Source organism: Lepus europaeus, chromosome 1 (assembly GCF_033115175.1).
Source record: "Lepus europaeus isolate LE1 chromosome 1, mLepTim1.pri, whole genome shotgun sequence".
In the NCBI taxonomy this organism is placed as follows: Eukaryota; Metazoa; Chordata; class Mammalia; order Lagomorpha; family Leporidae; genus Lepus; species Lepus europaeus.
The window spans coordinates 18,129,634-18,150,191 of NC_084827.1; the positions used below are offsets into that span (position 1 = coordinate 18,129,634).

Here is a 20,558-nt window from a genome sequence, read left to right on the forward strand (position 1 = left end):
TTTGAAATCAATTATAGGGATAATGTGTGAATTTGGGAAGACGGAGAAAAACACTTTGAGATTCCTGGGGAATCTAAGTCCACAGACTTTCTGCTGGGACAACGTTTCTGTTTGAATATGCAGCTGTCCCTCTGTGACTACTCTTGCAGAGTTTCTGCCAGCACTTGGCTTAGAACGAGAAAGGGGATGAGGTACGATTGTCATCAGAGGTAGCCGCCACTGTGGTGAACTCCTCTCTCAAAGATCGCTGGAAACCTCTCAGTTGCAAAATCTGACTGTGAAATTTCAGTCCACATCTTCCCACACCTCTGCCCCAGTGTTAGCTTGGTTACACATGTCTTTTTTTTTTTTTTAAGATTTATTAATTTGTTTATTTGAAAGACTTACACAGAGAGAGAGGAGAGGCAGAGAGAGAGAAAGAGAGAGATCTTCCGTCTGCTGGTTCACCCCCTAATTGGCTGGAATGGCCAGAGCTGCACCGATCCGAAGCCAGGAGCCAGGAGCTTCCGCCGAGTCTCCCCCGTCGGTATAGAGGCCCAAGGACTTGGGCCACCTTCTGCTGCTTTCCCAGGCCAGAGCAGAGAGCTGGGTCAGAAGTGGAACAGCCGGGACTCAAAACTGGTGCCCATATGGGATACTGACACTGTAGGGCGTAGCTTTACCCGCTACGCCACAGCACCAGCCCCACACATGTCTTAAAGTTTGCCATTCTTGGCTTTCCAAAACCACAGTCCTGAATTGCCTCCCGTCTCTGGTTGTTCCATTTTCTGTTTCTTCACATGTTGGCTGCTTTTCTTCTACCCGTCACGTAAATATTGGCATTTTCTGGAGTGCCTATCAGTGTTGTTGCACTTTCCCAAGCTCCTCATGCTATTTGGTGCGCTGTATCTTTGTCCATGTCTCTCCCTGTGCCTGAAGTTGCCGGATTTATTTTTTTCACATAGCTCAGATACGTATCTCTTACATACTGTTTTCCTGGTGGTTCATGGCAGATTAGTCATTATCTCCTCTGCTGGTCTTAGAACACTTTAACTCCCATTTTAGTATTTTACATTATACTATAATTATTGTTTTTTTGCTTTGTGTTTTAAACTCTTGGCTGGGACTTGACTTTGCCAAGGAACCAGGAGCCAAGTTTACTTCACCTTTTTGTGCTTTGATTTCTCTTTTGTTTTTGTTTTGTTTTGTTTTAAATATTCATTTGAAAGCCGGAGTTATAAGAGAGGGAGAGGGAGAGGCAGAGAGACATCTTCCATGTGCTGGTTCACTCCCTAAATGGCCATGATGGCTAGGGCTAGGCCAGGCCAAAGCCAGGAGCCAGGAGCTTCTTCCAGGAGCAGGAGCCTTAGCTTGTGGGCCATCTTCTGCTGCTTTCCCAGGTGCATTATCAGGGGACTGCTATCCATCCACGTGGAGTGTCAGTGCTGCAGGCACAGGCTTAACCCACTATACCACAGTGCCAGCCCTATAATTATTTGTTTATGCATTTTTGTTATTGAGAGCAAGAACTTATCTTGGAGGGAGGGACAGGGAGAAGCTTGGACCATGAGTACACTTGTGAAGGAGAGATGGCTTTTTCTCTCTCCCTTTGTTATAAAAATGAGAGAATAATAAACTGCAGGTAGCAGGGGAAAAGTAATGTAGAAGACATATATAGGTAGCTTGTGGTGTTCACTCCCATGTGTTGTTCTGGGACAAAGAGATTAGTGAGTGAACCAAGACAAGGCAGATACGGTAACAGCAGTAAAACTAGCTTTGCCTGGTTCTCTGAATGGCGGCACCGAAACTCCGGAGCTCCAGATGGCAGAGTCAGGAAGTGGCCAAGTTTGTTGTGACGTCTCACACCTCTTCCTTGGCTTCTCCCCTTCTCTTTGTCTTGGCTTCCTCAGGTGTTTGTAGTCCCCTTTTGGGATCCAGAGTCTCAGAGCATCTCCTCATTGGTTCTTTCCCAGTAGTTCATTCACCCTGCCCGAACTCTTATCATGATCCCTGTCACTACCTTCTGTTTAATTTTCCAAAAAATGTTTTATCATAACATATATTTTTATGGGATTCAGTGCAGTATTTCAGCACATGTATACAGATTAAGGTGAATAGTATCCTTGTTTTCTAATCTTTTCTTTGTTTGGAGTCTACCAGCTCGTCTCTTTCAGTTCCTCATGTGGTCTTTGATACATTATTATGAATTATACTTGTCCCTTTGTGTGAACCCTAGAACTTGTTATCTCTATCTCACTGTGTTCTGCTACCTGATATTCCCCCTCCCCCCACCCTCTCGGCCTCTAGTAATCACTATTCTAAGATTTTTTTTTTTTTTTTTTTTTTTTTTTTTTTTTTTTACGATTTTTATTTATCTGAGAGGTAGAGTCACAGTGAGAGGGAAAGACAGAGAGAAAGATCTTCCATTCGCTGGTTCACGCCCCAGATGGCCACAACAGCTGGAGCTGGGCCAATCTGAAGCCAGGAGCCAGGAGCTTCTTGTTGGTCTCCCACATGGATGCAGGGGCCCAAGCACCTGGGCCGTCTTCCACTGCTTTCCCAGGCCATAGCACAGAGCTGGATCAGAAGTGGAGCAGCCAGGACTAGAACCAGTGCCCATATGGGATGCTGGTGCTACAGGCAGAGGATTAACCTACTGCGCCACAGCCCCGATTTTTTTTTTTTAAACTTCCACAATATAAGAGAGAACGTGCAGCAGTGTCTTTCTGTGTCTGGCTTATTTCGTTTAACATCATGCCCTTCAGTTCATTTTGCTGCAGATGTCAGGATTTCATTCTTTTTTCTGGCTGAGCAATGACCCACTGTGTGTATGTTCCACATTTTCTTCATCCGCTCATCCATTGACAGACATCTGGATTGATTCCATATCTTGGCTGTTACGAATAGTGCTGCAGTGAGCATGGGAGTGCAGGTGTCTCTTTGATAGGCTAATTTCATTTCTTTATATACCCAGAAGTGAGATAGCTAGTTTTTATGGTAGATCTACTTTTAGATTTTTGTGGGACTTTCATATTGTCCATAATGGCTGTACTAATTTACATTCCCACAAACAGTGTGCAAGCATTCCTTTTTTCCATATCCTTGCCAACATTTGTTATTTTTTGTCTTTTTGATAATAGCCCTTCTAAATGAAGTAAGATAGTATCTCAATCATTTTGATTGTTATTTGCCTTTGGCTAGTGATATTGAGCATTTTTTCATGTATATATTTTTTAAAGTTTATTTATTTACTTGAAAGTCAGAATTACAGAGACAGATATCTTCCATCTGCTGGTTTACTCCCCAAATGGCCTCAATGGCCAGAGCTGGGCTGATCTGAAGCCGGGGGCTTCTTCCAAGTCTCCCACATGAGTGCAGAGGCCCAGACATTTGAGCCATCTTCTGCTGCTTTCCTGGGTGCATTAGTAGGGAGCCAGATCAGAAGTGAAGCAGCGAACCAGCACCCATATGGGATGCTGCACCACAGGTGGCAGCTTAACCCACTATCCCACAGCACCAGCCCCTGTCCTGCAGTTATAAAAGCCTCTTGGTGGCCGGCACCATGGCTCACTAGGCTAATCCTCCGCCTTGTGGCGCCGGCACATCGGGTTCTAGTCCTGGTCGGGGCGCCGGATTCTGTCCTGGTTGCCTCTCTTCCAGGCCAGCTCTCTGCTATGGCCCGGGAGTGCAGTGGAGGATGGCCCAAGTGCTTGGGCCCTGCACCCCATGGGAGACCAGGAGAAGCACCTGGCTCCTGCCTTCAGATTGGTGTGGTGCGCCGGCCGTGGCGGCCATTGGAGGGTGAACCAATGGCAAAGGAAGACCTTTCTCTCTGTCTGTCTCTCTCTCACTGTCCACTCTGCCTGTCAAAAAAAAAAAAAAAAAAAAAAGCCTCTTGGCGGAGTCTTTAGGTTCACTCTATATGGAATCATGCCATCTGCAAACAGGGATAATTTGACTTCCTCTTTCCCTATTTGTATGCCGTTTTCTTTCTTTCCCTTGGCTAGTTGCTCTCAAACTTCCATGCTATGTTGAATAAGAGCGGCGAGAGTGGCATCTCTGTGTGGTCCTAGGTCTCAGATGATGTGCTAAGAAGGTGTAAGAACGTGATTCCTCGTGCAATGTGTAGAAAGAAATTTTTAACTTTGTGTGTGGGGGGGGGGGCGAGAGAGAGAGAGAGGGCCAAATGACAAAGTATAACATGATGTGCTAAGAAGGTATCCTGGGTAACTCTCTGGAAGAATGCCTTGCATGCATTAGACGTGCCGTTGAAGTTTGTTTTATGAGTCACACAAAGGATGATACATTTTCTTTTTCAAGCATGGAGACTATACTCATCAGGATTACTTATCTTTTGCTCCGTCTTGAGAAAGCACGCACACGTGGTCAGAAGTAGAGAAAGGTGGGTTCAGTGGATGATGAGAAACCTTTACATCTCCTCCTTCCCTCTCCTGCCCTGTTTGCAAGCCAGCAGCCCTGATTTACTTGAATTAACACGTATTCTTTTTTAAAATGAAATTGCAGCAGACTTTCGAGGAAAGGTAATGAGGTGATGCCAGGTCATAAAACTTCCTTCTCCAACGCTTAGTGAAAAGAACATCGTGAGTAAAAGTAAGAGACAGGGAATTTGTTTCCAGCCAAGGTGAAATAAGGCCACCGTGGCCCGTCTTTCCCAGCGATTACAACAGAAACATCTAGACAACATTACAAAATCCAACTGCTGGAGGCATTTGGAAAGTGCATAATAGCAAGCGTTGGGGAGAGAACACAATGCTACAGGATATCTTCAGTGAATTTCATGGTGATTTTTCCTCTTTGTATCCTGAGTTTGACCCCAAAACCGTTGAATTGGGAACTGTGTTAATAAATGTCGTAGACAGAGACACGGACAAGAGCCGTCTCTCTGGCCTGCACCTTGCTTTTCCCCCCCATTGTGCACCGGTTCCAAAAAACTCCACTGTGCTGCGATAGCTCATAGGACCTGTTCCTAAGAAAAGGCTCTGGTGCGAGCTGCTGGAAATCCACATCACACTTTTCTGTCTTCTCTTCCCTCTGTGTCCTGACTGTGGCTCTTCCTGCCTGGAATTGTACAGTAGGATCAGCAGCCAAAACTCTGAGAATACTCTGTATTTTTGGCTAGAAGAACTGGAAAGGAGTCTTCAGCATCCAGCAAGTATAGGGACAGTGACAAGAGGAAAGACCTTACCACGGTAGCTCATGTGCAGGATATACCTGGAGAACACAGCGGGAGCTGTGAAATAGGAACAGACATTTGGACCAGCATGCACAGGCCACCAGGCAGACTTGTAGTCTGCAACTAACTGAGTTGATTTCTTGCTAAAACGAAAAGTCAGTGTTCCCCAGAGGCCTTTAAATAGGACTCCAGGTCTCATGATATATTCAAACTGTCCAACATCCAAAATCAGTCAACCAGGAAAGTCTGACCAACTCTTAAGGGGAAATATAATGGTTGCTAACCCTGAAATGACCCAATTGTTGGTCATTACATTAATCCAGCTAGTTCAGCCTTGCTCCATAAACGTGATTCCTCGTGCAATGTGTAGAAAGAAATTCTTAACTTTGTGTGTGTATGGGGGGGGAGGGGGCGAGAGAGAGAGAGAGGGCCAAATGACAAAGTATAACATGTAAAGTAAAAAAAAAAAAATCAGCTGGCCTTGATATCAGTATTGAGATGTTAGAGGAAGGGTTGGTGAACTTGGAAGATAAGCTGGTAGAAATAATCTCAAGTGAGAACAGAGAAAAAAGATTGAAAACAAAAATAAACAGCCCTGACCATCTGTGTACTGTATCACATGGCCTAATATGATTCATGCCACTGAAGTCCCTAACAAGGAGGAGAAAGCGATTGGTTCAGAAAAAAATAAAGAAATAATGACTGAAAACTTAAAAATTTGAGGATAGATTTAAAATTTCAGATTCAGGAAGTTCAGTGAGACCTATATAAGATAAATTCAGTGGAATCCATAGCAGGATATATAATGAAACTGCTGGGGCCGGCACTGTGGCGCAGCAGGATAAAGCCCTGGCATGAAGCACCGGCATCCCATATGGGCACAGGTTCTAGACCCAGCTGCTCCTCTTTCAATCCAGCTCTCCACTATGGCCTGGGACAGCAGTAGAAGATGGCCCAAGTCCTTGGGCCCCTGCACCAATGTGGGAGACCAGAAGAAGCTCCTGGCTCCTGGCTTCGGATCAGTATAGCTCCAGCCATTTTGGCCATCTGGGGAGTGAACCAGTGGATGGAAGACCTCTCTCTCTGTATCTACCTCACTCTGTAATTCTGTCTTTCAAATAAATAAAATTAAAAAAAAAAAAAAAAGCTGAAAACAGAGGTAAAGGGAAACTCTTAAAGCAGCCAGAGAAAAATGACATGTTGCATATGGGAGGATTTCAAGATGGATGACTGTGGATTCCTCACCAGGGAACATGGACATCAAAAAGACAATGGACAGCACCTTAACAGAGCTAAAAGAAAGGGCCTGGGGGCCAGCGCTATGGTGTAGCGGGTATGGCCGCTGCCTGTAGCGCCGGCATCCCATATGGGCACTGGTTCGAGTCCGGCTGCTCCACTTCCAATCCAGCTCTCTGCTATGGCCTGGGAGAGCAGTAGAAGGTGGCCCAAGTCCTTGGGCCCCTGCACCCACGTGGGAGCACCCGGAGGAAGCTGCTGGCTCCTGGCTTTAGATTAGAGCAGCTCCGGCTGTTGTGGCCATCTAGGGAGTAAACCAGTGGATGGAAGACCTCTCTCTCTCTCTCTGTATAACTCTGACTCTCAAATAAGTAAATAAATCAATCTTAAAAAAAAAAGAAGGGGCCTGATGACCTAGAATACTGTGTCCACTGAAAGTATCTTCCAGGAATGAATGTGAAGTAAAGGCTTCCTCAGGTTAATGTGAACTAAAGGTTCTTGTTACCATAAAGGAATGGTTTTTTTAAATTTATTATTTTATTTATTTATTTATTTTATTTATTTGACAGGTGGAGTTATAGACAGTGAGAAAGAGAGACAGAGAGAAAGGTCTTCCTTTTTCTGTTTTGTTCACTCCCCAAATGGCCGCCACGGCTGATGCTGCACCGGTCTGAAGCCAGGAGCCAGGTTCTTCTCCTGGTCTCCCGTGTGGGTGCAGGGCCAAGCACTTGGGCCATCCTCCACTGCCCTCCTGGGCCACAGCAGAGAGCTGGACTGGAAGAAGAGCAACTGGGACAGAATCCGGCACCCATATGGGATGCTGGCGCCACAGGTGGAGGATTAACCAAGTGAGCCATGGCGCCAGCCCCTAAAGGAATATTAAATGAAGTTTCTCAAGGTATTAGAATGATTGATAGAGCAAGCACCAGAACAACATCTTGATAGTGCTGAAAGAATAACTCTGGAAATATTAATACAGAGTGCTATTCCCAGCAAAAACGTCTTTCAAAAATGAAGGCGATAAAAGGCTATTTCAGACATTAAAAAGCTGAGAGTTCCTTTCTAGCAGATTCGTGTGTAAATATAAAAGGAAGTTTTTTTCAGAAGAAGGAAAATTATATTGAATGAAATTATGGATCCATGCAAAGAAATGAGGGGTACTGGAAATGTTAACCTGAGTAGATGTACAAGAAAATTCTCATAAGATTAAAATTTCCTTTAGAGTTAGTTGAGGGCAAGTGTTGTGTGCCACAGTGAGTTAAGCCACCGCTTAGGATGGCAGTGTCCCATACTAGAGTGCTGATTTGAGTCCCACCTACTGCACTTCCAATCCAGCTCCCTGTCGATGTGCTTGGGAAGCAATGGAAGGTGGCTCAAGTACTTGTGTTCCTGCCATCCACGTGGAGACCTAGCTGGAGTTCCTGGCTCCTGGCCTTAGCCTGGCCCAGCTCCAGCCATTGCAGCCAATTGAGAAATCAACCAGTGGATGGAAAATCAATCAATCAGCCCCCCCCCCCCCCGCCTTTCAAATAAATTGATCAACATATCTTAAAACCAAGTTAGTTGACTTGAGACAGCTAAGACACTATTTAGAAGCGTGCACATTTACATCAGTGGTGTTTCACTTGAGTATATTCTAGTCCTTTTACACCTGTGATAGGGTTAAAAAAGAATAGTAGCAGCCAGTGGTCCAACCAGGATACATCCAACACAAGACTCAGGTCCTTTGGGATACAGATTTGGGTCGCCTACTGGACTAGCAGCTACAACCAGAGGAGTGGCTGGCTAAGAGGGAGGGAGGGAGACTGAGAATGGGTGGTTTAAGGAAAGAGATAATGAATGTCAGTTACAGCCTTAGAATGAAATGTGCTCCAAGAGTTGTTCCTTTTGTGGGAATAGTAGATGGTTATCATTACCATTGGATGAACTCTCAGTAGTGGAGACTTGACGGGGGGCGTGTACAGTGTGAAGGCTGTACGTGGTCTCAGGCCCCGCTTTGGGTTACCTCTGTGGTGTGTTGAGCACTTCTGTGGGAGATCAGCTCTTGGATGACAATGCCTGCATGCAGAATGTGTGCTGTGTTTTGTTTCTTGCCCACTCAGGTTGGCACTCACTTGCAGTTTACAACCCAGAAGTATGGGGACTTAGCACTGTGAGGCTTACAGGGCTCAGCCCAGAGCTGAGAACCAGTGGCATGAGGTGTATTTCATAAGACCTTTCAGAAGATTGTTCATTAAGTAACCAGTGGCCCGCATCAGTGGCCGCTCAAGAAAGCTGTCTTGTGTTGATTTGACCTCCTTCCCTGTTCACTTCTGTGTCCTTCACTTTTCCCTCTGAATCTGTTCCCAGGCTACTCGTGTGCAAGCCTTTGCTGTCAGTGCAGCCCAAGCTAAGATGTAGCATGTGGGCTTACACTCCAGGGCTCCTAGACAAAACTGCTGCCTAATTCTGTAAATAAAGTTTTATTGGAATGCGGTCACAGCCATTTTTAATGTGTTGTTTGTGACTTCTTTTGTGCTGTAATGCCAGAATTGGCTAGTTTAGGTGAGACCATATACCCTGCAAAATGTAAAATGCTTAATGACCTTTTCAGAAAAAGTGTGCCAATCTTGTATAATAATTTTCTGATGCTGCTGTAAAAAGTTACCACATACTTGGTAACTTAAGCAATGAATGTGGTGGCTTAAAATAGCACAGCTTGGAAGCTTTTTCTGCCAAGGGCTGTTGGATATTTGTAACATCATTTGCAGGCTGTCCAAAATTGCCAACTTAAAAATTAGCCTGCTATAGATACATTGCATTTTGAGTCCTGCCTGCGGTTGCCTTGGCAGGGCCAGACATTCTTCACCCCTGTGTACAGTTCGGGAGGTTAGAAGTCTAAAGTCATTTCACTGGGCTGAATTGGGAAATGTGGGTAGAGTTGATTCCTTCCGAGAGCTCTGGGGGAGAGTCTGTTTCCCTGCCTTTTCTAACTTCTGGAGACTTCTGTGGGAGATGCGCTCGCTTGGATGAATGCTGCCTTCCTTCAGAACCTGTACTTGCACTCCCCAAACCCTAACTCCTGCTCCCTTTCAAGCCCCGCTCCTGTTTCTGGTGTCAAATCTCCCTGTCTTGGCCTATAAAGACACTGTTATAAAATTCAGGACCACCCAGATAATACAATGGAATCTCCTGAACTCAAGATCTTTAACTTAATCACATCTGCAAAGTACCTTTTGCTACATAAGGTAAATTTATGTATAGATTCCAGAGAGTAAAGCCCCAATACATTTGGGAACTGTTACCTCCGATCCTCAAAGATCCATCCTACGTGCCAAATACATTCACTTTTACATCACATCAATTTAAAGTCTAAAATCCCATTAAATATTCTAGGCCTAAAGTCCCAGATCTCATCATCTAAATCCTGAATGCTGAGTTTTGGGGTGTGAGTCCTCCTGGAGAATTCCTCTCCATCTGTGAACCTGTCCACCCCAAGTCCACTGCAGGGACAGGGAGAGACTAGCGGGAGGAAATGAAAGGCAGGAGTCATCAGGGTCAGGCCGGTGTGAAATGCAGTCAGGCAAGCTCCCTTCGTTTTGTTCTTTTTAAGATTTATTTATTTATTTGAAAGTCAGAGTTACACAGAGAGGGAGAGCCAGAGAAAGAGAGAGAGGCTGTCCATCTGCTGATTCACTCCCCAGATGGCCACAACAGCCAGAGCTGTGCCGATTTGAAGCCAGGAGCCAGGACCTTCCTCTGGGTCTCCCACATAGGTGCAGGGGCCCAAGCGCTTGGGCCATCTTCTACTGCTTTCCCAGGCCATAGCAGAGAGCTGGATCAGAAGTGGAGCAGCTGGGACTTGAACTGGCGCCCACATGGGATGCCGGCACTGCAGGTGGTAGCTTTAGCCGCTACACCACAGCACCAGCCAGCCCCACTCCCTTAGGTGTTTTTTTTTTTTTTTTTTTTTTTGACAGAGTGGACAGTGAGAGAGAGACAGAGAGAAAGGTCTTCCTTTGCCATTAGTTCACCCTCCAATGGCCGCCGTGGCCGGCGCTTCACGCGAATCCGAAGGCAGGAGCCAGGTGCTTCTCCTGGTCTCCCATGAGGGTGCAGGGCCCAAGCACTTGGGCCATCCTGCACTGCACTCCCGGGCCACAGCAGAGAGCTGGCCTGGAAGAGGGGCAACCGGGACAGGATCTGGTGCCCCAACCGGGACTAGAACCTGGGGTGCCAGTGCCACAGACAGAGGATTAGCCTATTGAGCCGTGGCGCCAGCCCCCTTAGGTTTTGAGTCTTGGGAGTGACCCTCCAGCACCTGTCCGGATCTGTGGGTCTGAGGTGTACCGTGGGTGGCTGCTCTCCTGCTGATAGAGCAGAACTGAGTAGTTGTGAGTTAGTCATTTAGCCTGCAAGGCCTGAAACATTGGCTAGGCTGTCCTGTATCAGAAGATTCGCTTATACAGGGCAAGAATCGCTGTCTTTCTCACTAATGTATCTGAAGGGTCCAGAACAGTACCTGACGTGCAGGAGATATTGAAGTACAGAACAGAAAGGAAAATATTAGAGTCATGTAATAGAGATGAGATTGCAAACCATTTGACGTTGTTGAAACAGAAACTCCGTGTGTCGGTAAAGAGAACATTGAGGTAAGAGAAGAAATTTCCTGATATGTGAAGAAAGAAATGTATATATTAAAGTATGATATTGTACTCAAATAAAAATTGTAACAGAATGACCAACAGCAATATGAATCCTGGTGAATTTCTACTGTGGAGAGAAAAACTAATCATCTCACAGTGGGAAAAAAACTAAGTCCAGCTTCAGCGATTCATGGCAGTTTTCAGTGTCAAAAAAGAATAGGGGAGCCAGTGCTGTGGCAGAGTGGGTAAAGCTGCCGCCTGCAGTGCCAGCATCCCATGTGGGTGCCAGTTCGAGTCCTGGCTGCTCCACTTCTGATCCAGCTCTCCGCTATGGCCTGGGAAAGCAGTAGGAGATGGCCCAAGTGCTTGGGTCCTGTACCCATGTTGAAGACTGGGAAGAAGCTCCTGGTTCCTGGCTTCGGATCAGCTCAGCTCCGGCCATTGAGACTATCTGGGAGTGAACCACCGGGTGGAAGACCTCTCTCTCTCTCTGCCTCTCTCTAACTCTGCCTTTCAAATAAATAAATCTTAAAAAAAAAAAAAAAAGGAAGAATAGGGACAGTGTCTGCAAAATTTTAAGGAAAGAATGAAAGGTGGTCATTTGGTGCAGCAGGGTAGGTGCTGCTGGGACACCCCCATTCCTTACTGGAGTGTCTGGGTTTGAGTTCTGTAGCTTATGATTCCTGCTTCCTGCTAAAGCATTCCCCGAGAGGCAACAGATGATGGCTCACGTAGTTGGATTCCTGTCATCCACATGGGACACCTCCATTGCATTCTGGACTCCTTGGTGGACTCCCCACCTGTTGGGAGCATTTGAATAGTAAACCAGTGGTTGGAAAGAGCTGTGTGTATGTGTGTGTGTGTGTGTGTACGTGCACCAGCCTTTCAAATAAAATGAAAATACCTTTTAAAAAACACCAAAAAAAAAAAAAAAACACCAAAATATTCATTCAAAAAAACAAACAAGAAAAAGAATGAGATTCAGTAGTTGAATAGCTGAACAGGTTGTCGGTCAGGTACAGGGACGACAAGCAGTCTTTCACACTTGAAAGGATTCAGGTACCGTAGTACTTACAAGTTTTGCTTGAAAAATAAAATTAAAAATTCTAATTAACAGTAGTCAAAAAAATGTATTTATTTATTTATTTTAAAGGCAGAGCTACAGAGAGGCAGAGGCAGAGAGAGAGGTCTTCCATCCGCTGGTTCACTCCCCAAATGGCTGCAATGGCCAGAGCTGTGCCGATCCAAAGCCAGGACCCAGGAGTCTCCACATGGGGGCAGGGGCCCAAGGACTTGGGCCATTCATTACTGCTTTCCCAGGTCAAAGCAGAGAGCTGGATCACAAGTAGAACAGCTAGGACTTGAACTGGCATCCACATGGGATGTTAGCACTGCAGGTACCCTCTACGCCACAGTGCCGACCCCTCAATTTATTTTGAAAAGTTAGTGAATAATATCTAGATATATCAAAATGGGAAAAGGAAAAAGCTCAATTTGTAGGTTAAAATAAAATGAAAATGAAAATTGCCAACTATTTATAAAATACTATGATTAAAGAAGTCTATGATTTGGGGGCTGGTGCTGTGGCATAGCAGGTAAAACCACTGTCTGCAGTGCTGGCATCCCATATGGGCACCAGTTCGTGTCCCGGCTGCTCAACTTCCAATCCAGCTCTCTGCTATGACCTGGGAAAGCAGTGGAGGATGGCCCAAGTCCTTGGGCCCCTGCACCCACGTGGGAGACCTGGAGGTGGCTCCTGGCTCCTGGCTTCGGATTGGCGCAGCTCTGGCTGTTGTGGCCAATTGGGGAGTGGACCATCGAATGGAAGACCTCTCTCTCTCTCTCTGCCTCTCCTTTTTCTGTGTAACTCTGACTTTCAAATAAATAAAATAAATATTTTTTATTTTTTGAAATCTTTTTTATTTATTTGAAATACATCTTTTTTATTTATTTGAAAAAAAAGTTTTTTTTATTTGAAATAATTTTTATTTATTTGAAAGTCAGAGTTACACAGAGAGAGGAGAGGCAGAGAGAGAGAGAAAGAGAGAAAGAAAGAGAGAGAGGTCTTCCATCCGATGGTTCACTCCCCAGATGGCTGCAACAGACGGAGCTGTGCCAATCTGAAGCCAGGAACCAGGAGCTTCTCCTACGTGGGTGCAGGGGCCCAAGGATTTGATCCATCTTCTACTGCTTTCCCAGGCCATAGCAGAGAACTGGATTAGAAGTGGAGCAGCCAGGATTCAAACCGGCACCCACATGGGATCTGGGCACTTCAGGCCAGGGCATTAACCCGCTGCGCCATAGCGCTGGCCCCGAAAAATAAATCTTTAAAAAAAAAAAGATGTCTATGATTTGAACTAAAGCTGTATTCAGAGGAGTAGTCGTTAGCATTAATACCCATTAGCATTTAAATTGCCAAAGGATTGCATTGGTCAGGGTTCTGTGTTGCTGACAATAAAATCTAGTTCATAGATCCTCCTAGCAATCCAGCCAACCAAGCCTGCTGCCTACAGAACCAGAAAAAGCACATCTGGGGAAGATGCTACAGAACTTTTTTTTTTTAGCAACACAAAATTGCTGCGACCACCACTTGATAAGCTCAAGACTACATGTCCAAAGTTCCACCACAGTCATACCTGAAAACACAGTTGTCCTTGTCTCAAGACCTTATTTTCTTGCACACTGACTACTTTGTATCCAAGCGAGTCTCATTTGGATCTGCATGGAAGACCCTGGGTCATTTGTGTGTATCCCAGCTACTGAGGTTCTAGGAATTTTGAGTCTTACTTTTATAGCTAAGAAAGGAAAGTGAACAATGTTAGGCTGGTTATAATGTGTCTTCAGTGTTCCAACTTACAGAATCTGCTGCAGTTAGAAAATACTAAAAATAATAATAAAAAAATAATAAAAGCAGGGGCCAGTGCTATGGCACAGCGTGTAAAGCCACTGCCTATGCTACATGGGCATCCCAGATGGGCACAGTTTGAAGTCTTGGCTGCTCCATTTCCAATCCAGCTCCCTGCTGATGGGCTTGGGAAAGCAGCAGGGGATGGCCCAAGTTCTTGGGCCTTGGCACCCATGTGGGAGACTGGGAAGAAGCTCCTGACTGATGGCTTCAGCCTGGTCCAGCCCTGGCCATGGTGGCCGTTTGGGGAGTGAAGCAGTGGATGGAAGACATCTCTCTCCCCTGCCTCTCCCAACTCTACCTATCAAATAAATAAAATGAATGTTAAAAAAGAGAAAATAATAAAAACAAATGAATTTAGTATTCTATTTATAAAGTTAGAATTATAAAGTAAGTCCAGGGAAAGCAGAAGGGACAGAATAATAAAGCACAAATTAATACAATTTAAGATAGAAAAAATAAGATTACTAAAGAACAAAGCTTTTTTAAAAAAAACTAATATAGAGAAAACAAATCTTGCATGAAATTAGAACAAAGGAGAAATAATGACAGATATGGAGAAAATTCATGTAGTTACTCTGAGAATGTTTTGTAAACCTTGATGCGAACAAATTCAAAAAATGTTTGAAGTGATTTTCTATAAAAATATCAGTTATCAAAACTGTAGAAAAGTTAGGAAACTAAGTAGACCATATCTGTAGAAAAAACTGACTCTGTGTAAATGTTTTCTTGAAAAATAGTATTGAGGCCGGCGCCGTGGCTCAACAGGCTAATCCTCCGCCTTGCGGCGCCGGCACACCGGGTTCTAGTCCTGGTCGGGGCTCCAGATTCTGTCCCGGTTGCCCCTCTTCCAGGCCAGCTCTCTGCTGTGGCCAGGGAGTGCAGTGGAGGATGGCCCAAGTGCTTGGGCCCTGCACCCCATGGGAGACCAGGAGAAGCACCTGGCTCCTGCCATCGGATCAGCGCGGTGCGCCGGCCGCAGCGCACTACCGCGGCGGCCATTGGAGGGTGAACCAATGGCAAAAGGAAGACCTTTCTCTCTGTCTCTCTCTCACTGTCCACTCTGCCTGTCAAAAAAAAAAAGAGGCCGGCGCCGTGGCTCAACAGGCTAATCCTCCGCCTTGCGGCGCCGGCACACCGGGTTCTAGTCCCGGTCGGGGCACCGATCCTGTCCCGGTTGCCCCTCTTCCAGGCCAGCTCTCTGCTGTGGCTAGGGAGTGCAGCGGAGGATGGCCCAAGTCCTTGGGTCCTGCACCCCATGGGAGACCAGGAGAAGCATCTGGCTCCTGCCATCGGATCAGCGCGGTGCGCCGGCTGCAGCGCGCTACCGCGGCGGCCATTGGAGGGTGAACCAACGGCAAAAGGAAGACCTTTCTCTCTGTCTCTCTCTCTCACTGTCCACTCTGCCTGTCAAAAAAAAAAAAAAAAAAAAAAAAAAAAAAAAAAGAAAAAGAAAAATAGTATTGTAGAGAAAACTACAGAAAAATTTACATGTAATTTCTGATAGAACAGTCTTTATAAAAATTTTCACAAATAGAATTCATCACAATAATTAGTGTTCATTCCATGGGTTATTTAATAGGAGGAATTTTTCTCATATACTTTCTCCTATTTAATAGATCAAAGGCAAAAGCCACATGATTTTACATACAAAAAAATCTGTCAAAATTAAATTTCAGTTGTTTTTTAAGGATTTATTTATTTAATTGAAAGAGTTACATAGAGAAAGGGAGAGGCACACACAGAGAGATCTTTTCTATCTCCTAGTTAACTCCCCAGATGGTCGCCATGACTGGGGCTGGGCCAGGCTGAAGCCAGGAGCCAGGAGCTTCTTCTGGGTCTCCCACATGGGTGCAGGGGCTCAAGCACCTGGGCCATCTTCCACGGCTTTCCCAGGCCATAGCAGAGAGCTGGATTGGAAGTGGAATAGCCTGGACTTGAACCGGCACCTATGTGGGATGCCAGCGTCACAGGTGGCGGCCTAAACTCCTGAGCCACAATACAAACTTCTCACCTTGAATTATTTTTTTTACAACCTCAATTTTTAATAATGGAAACAATTTTGCCATTCCAGAAACAATTTTAAGGGAGAAAAATCTTCCCTAAAAATAAACTCATCGAAGTGATAAATATTATAACTTTTTTATAAAGATTTATTTATTTATTTGAAAGAGTTACACAGAGAGAGGAGAAGCAGAGAGAGAGAGAGGCAAAGACAGAGAGAGAGGTCTTCCATCCAATGGTTCACTCCCCAGTTGGCTGCCATGGTCAGAGCTGTGCGGATCCAAAGCCAGGAGCCAGGGTCTTCTTCCAGGTCTCCCACATGGGTACGGGGGCCCCAGGACTTGGGCCATTTACCACTGCTTTCCCAGGCCACAGCAGAGCTGGATTGGAAATGAGCAGCCGGGTCTTGAACCGTGCCCATATGGGATGCCAGCAGCTCAGGCCAGGGCGTTAACCCGCTGCGCCACAGCGCTGGCCCCAACATTACAACTTTTTTACTTCTGCAGTTTCAATGCTGCCCTGCAGCACCTGCATGTAACATCTTTCCTGTACCACCACCTGCTGAGGAGACAGCAGCACCACAGCGAAGCTTGGAAACACTGATGAAGATCTGCACAGGGGTTTGTAACAAGAGTCTGGCCAGGGCCAGCGCTGTGGCTTAGGGGTGAGGGCTGCTCCATTTCTGATCCAGCTCTCTGCTATGGCCTGGGATAGCAGTAGACAGTGGCCCAAATCCTTAGGCTCCTGCACCCATGTGGCAGACCCGGAGGAAGCTCCTGGATCCTGGCTTCAGATTGGCCCAGCTCTGGCCATGGTGGCCATTTGGGCAGTGAGCCAGCAGATGGGAGACTTCTCTGTTTTTCTCTCTGCCTCTGCCTCTCTGTAGCTCTGCCTTTCAAATAAATAAATAAATCTTTCAAAAAAAAAAGTCTTTGTCCATTTTTCTTGGATGCATTAAAATGCTGCTGCAGTTACCACAGTGATGTTCTCTCCCAAACACTGGTATCATTATTTTTAAAAATTATTTTAATTAATTTAAAAGAGCGACAGAAAGCAATCTTCCATCCACTGGTTCACTCCCCAAATGCCCTCAACAGCTGGGGCTAGTCCTGGTTGAAGCCAGATGCCTGGAACTCAGTCTGGGTTTCTTACATGGATGTCAGGGACCCAGCTGTTTGAGCCATCCCTGCTGCCTCACAAAGTGCACGTTAGTAGAAGCTAGACCTGAAGCAGGCAAGACAGGCAGCCAGGTACTCTGATGTGGGCCGTGGGTGTCAAGTGATGGTGTAACCACTGCACCAGTGCCCAGCCCTGTTCTTTTTAAAACTTCTGAGAAACAGAAGGTGGTGTGTAGAACTTTGACAGAATTAAAAGTTTCCTCTACCTGACACCCTCATTACAGTTTATTGAAAGCATTCTCATTAAGTTAAGTACAAAATAAAATACACAGTATTAGCACTGTTCTGCAAGTATTAGCTAATGTAATTACATGGTAGAAAGAAGTAAGAATATGTTGAAAAGGAGGTGTGAAAATTAGTATTTAATGTAGTTTTATAATACACCAGATGATTTCCTCATCTATAAAATATGGATAATGCAGGGAGCTTTAAAAACTCGTGGAAAGTGGAATTTGAGATCATGCAAAATTTCTATGAACTTTTGAAGCCTCCTTACACTAGCCCCTTCTCAGGGATTTTGTGAAGATTCAGTGAGTGATTTTCCTGCACTCAGACACTTTTAATGTATGTAATGAAAGAAAAGATCTGATTTATGATAGCACACAAAAGTGATTGAATACTTGGCCGGCACTGCGCTCACTAGGCTAATCCTCTGCCTGCAGTGCCAGTATTCTGGGTTCTAGTCCCGGTCAGGGCACCGGATCCTGTCCCGGTTGCTCCTCTTCCAGTCTAGCTCTCTGCTGTGGCCCGGGAGGGCAGTGGAAGATGGCCCAAGTGTTTGGGCCCTGCACCCGCATGGGAGACCAGGAGGAAGCACCTGGCTTCTGGCTTCGGATCAATGCAGTGCGCCGGCCATAGCGCCATTTGTAGGGTGAATCAACGGAAGGAAGACCTTTCTCTCTCTCTCTCTCTCACTGTCTAACTCTGCCTGTCCAAAAAAAAAAAAAAGTGATTGAATACTGAAAAGTAACCATAAGGCATGGATAGGACCCATCTGAATGAAACTTAAAAAAAATTGAGGGACATTAAAGGAGGTGTGGAAAAGGGGTGGGCATTGTGGTCAGTGAGTTAAGTCACCTGTGATACCAATTCGAGTCCCGGCTGCTCCACTTCCTATCCAGTTCTCTGCTAATGTGCCTGGGAAAGCAATGGAAGATGGCCCAAGTGCTTGGGCCCCTGGCCCCCAAGTGTAAGACCAGATAAAACTCCTAGCTCTTAGGCCGGCGCCGTGGCTCACTAGGCTAATCCTCCGCCTTGCGGCGCCGGCACACCGGATTCTAGTCCCGGTCGGGGCACCGATCCTGTCCCGGTTGCCCCTCTTCCAGGCCAGCTCTCTGCTGTGGCCAGGGAGTGCAGTGGAGGATGGCCCAAGTGCTTGGGCCCTGCACCCCATGGGAGACCAGGAGAAGCACCTGGCTCCTGCCATCGGATCAGCGTGGTGCGCCAGCCACAGCGCGCCTACCGCGGCGGCCGTTGGAGGGTGAACCAACGGCAAAAGGAAGACCTTTCTCTCTGTCTCTCTCTCACTGTCCACTCTGCCTGTCAAAAAACAAAACAAAACAAAACAAAACTCCTAGCTCTTGACTTTGGTCTGGCCCAGTCCCTGCCATTGCAGCCATTTGGGGAGTGAACCAGCAGATGGAAGATCTCTCAATCTCCCAGTCTCTCTGTCTCTCTCTTGTTCTCTTTCTCTCCGCCTCTCCTCTCTAATTCTGCCTTTAAAATAAATAAATAAGTAAATAGATAGATAAATAAATAAATAAAAAGTTAAAAGAAGTTTCTTTTTTAAACTGCCTGAACTTACTGACTTTTTAAATTTTTTATGTTATAAAGCATCCCTGTCATTATATTATACATGGATGATGCTACTCTTCCAAACTCGGCTAACAGAAGCCTCTGGGTTTTTTTTTTTTTTAATCTAATTGAAAAAAATGTAAATATTTGTGAAAAAGACTGGTTAAAAATTATATCTGAACAATGAAAATCTATGCTACTATTAAAAAGGTATTTTTATATATCCAGATATTTGAAAATATGGACACTTATCTGGAAGGTTTTTAAAATGCTACTATAGAAAGATTCTCAAGTTCTATTAAATTAAAAAGGAGGATGTCAGAGGGAGTGAAGAGCCACTGGCATGTGCTTTAACAAGCCCCGGTAGTTGTGAACAATTCTAATGGGAAACTCCACAGTTAGCTCTCGTTGAGCATCACTGAAGGTTGGTTGGTTGAGTGAAGGGAAACTCAAGACTTTATAGCTCTTTGCATATTTTGAAAATTACCGTTATATGAGTGATTTATTTTTATAATGAAAAGGGAAAGAAATTGAAGGACTTTGAGTTGTTCTATCCTGCTGGTGTCGTATTGGCATGAGTTGGATCACACAGGAGAGGTTGAGGAAGGGGGAATTGATTGTAGCATCAATGCCTAGAGGACAAGGCAAGAGAGGGTAAAAGGCCAAAAGCTCAGGCGTAGAGATGGAGCTGTGTGGTGCAGTCAAGCTCCTCTGTGTTTCTGAAGCTAAGCAGAAAGGTTTGGAGTGTTAATGACTGTCGTTTTAGAGAGCTATGCCTGTGAGTGAGAAATAGCTCTGAGTTCATAATTTTGTTAATTTCATTTAAAATAGCGTCTGGACTGATGGGCTTTTGGATCTTAGGGGATTTAGCCTGGGGCTTCCTCTGTGTTCTTTTTTTGTTTGTTTGTTTTGTTTTTTTTTAATTTTTAAAATTTTTTTTGACAGGCAGAGTGGACAGTGAGAGGGAGAGACAGAGAGAAAGGTCTTCCTTTGCCGTTGGTTCACCCTCCAATGGCCACTGCAGCCAGAGCACCACGCTGATCCGATGGCAGGAGCCAGGTGCTTCTCCTGGTCTCCCATGGGGTGCAGGGCCCAAGCACTTGGGCCATCCTCCACTGCACTCCCGGGCTACAGCAGAGAGCTGGCCTGGAAGAGGGGCAACCGGGACAGAATCCGGCGCCCCGACTGGGACTAGAACCCGGTGTGCCGGCGCTGCAAGGCAGAGGATTAGCCTAGTGAGCCGCGGCGCTAGCCTCCTCTGTGTTCTTTATGTTAATTATTAGTGTCTAAAATTATGAATTAGGTGTTTTTGTGAGATTGTCTCTCCTGTTCTCACTAGAGTATAAGCTCCATGAGGGCAAAGAACATTGTTTTGCTCATCACTCTGTAAGATTTAGCAGAGTCTTCTACCTAATAGTTTTAGCACTTACACACAGAATATGCTCCATAAATGTCTGTTGAATCAGCAGCATTAAGATACTTAGAAGGACAACTGACAGTCAGCTAGGAGGTTTTGTTTTGCTCTCATGTTACCTGATTTGATTTTCCTTAGTCTGACTAAAGACATGACTGGAAAGGAAGATGTGTACCGGGGTCCAGCCATCAGAGCTCTCTGCAGAATCACTGATGTAAGTTCTCTGTTC

The 20,558-nt window shown here is 45.5% G+C and overlaps 1 protein-coding gene across 1 annotated transcript in view; it reads left to right on the plus strand.

Annotated features, from left to right (window-relative positions):
* The window catches only part of COPG2 (COPI coat complex subunit gamma 2), a 135,816-nt gene that overhangs the window by 36,724 nt on the left and 78,534 nt on the right, over positions 1-20,558 (plus strand). The window contains exon 6 of the mRNA XM_062199635.1: positions 20,468-20,543. Coding sequence (XP_062055619.1) covers positions 20,468-20,543 — 76 coding nt within the window. The remainder of the gene's footprint in view (positions 1-20,467; positions 20,544-20,558) is intronic.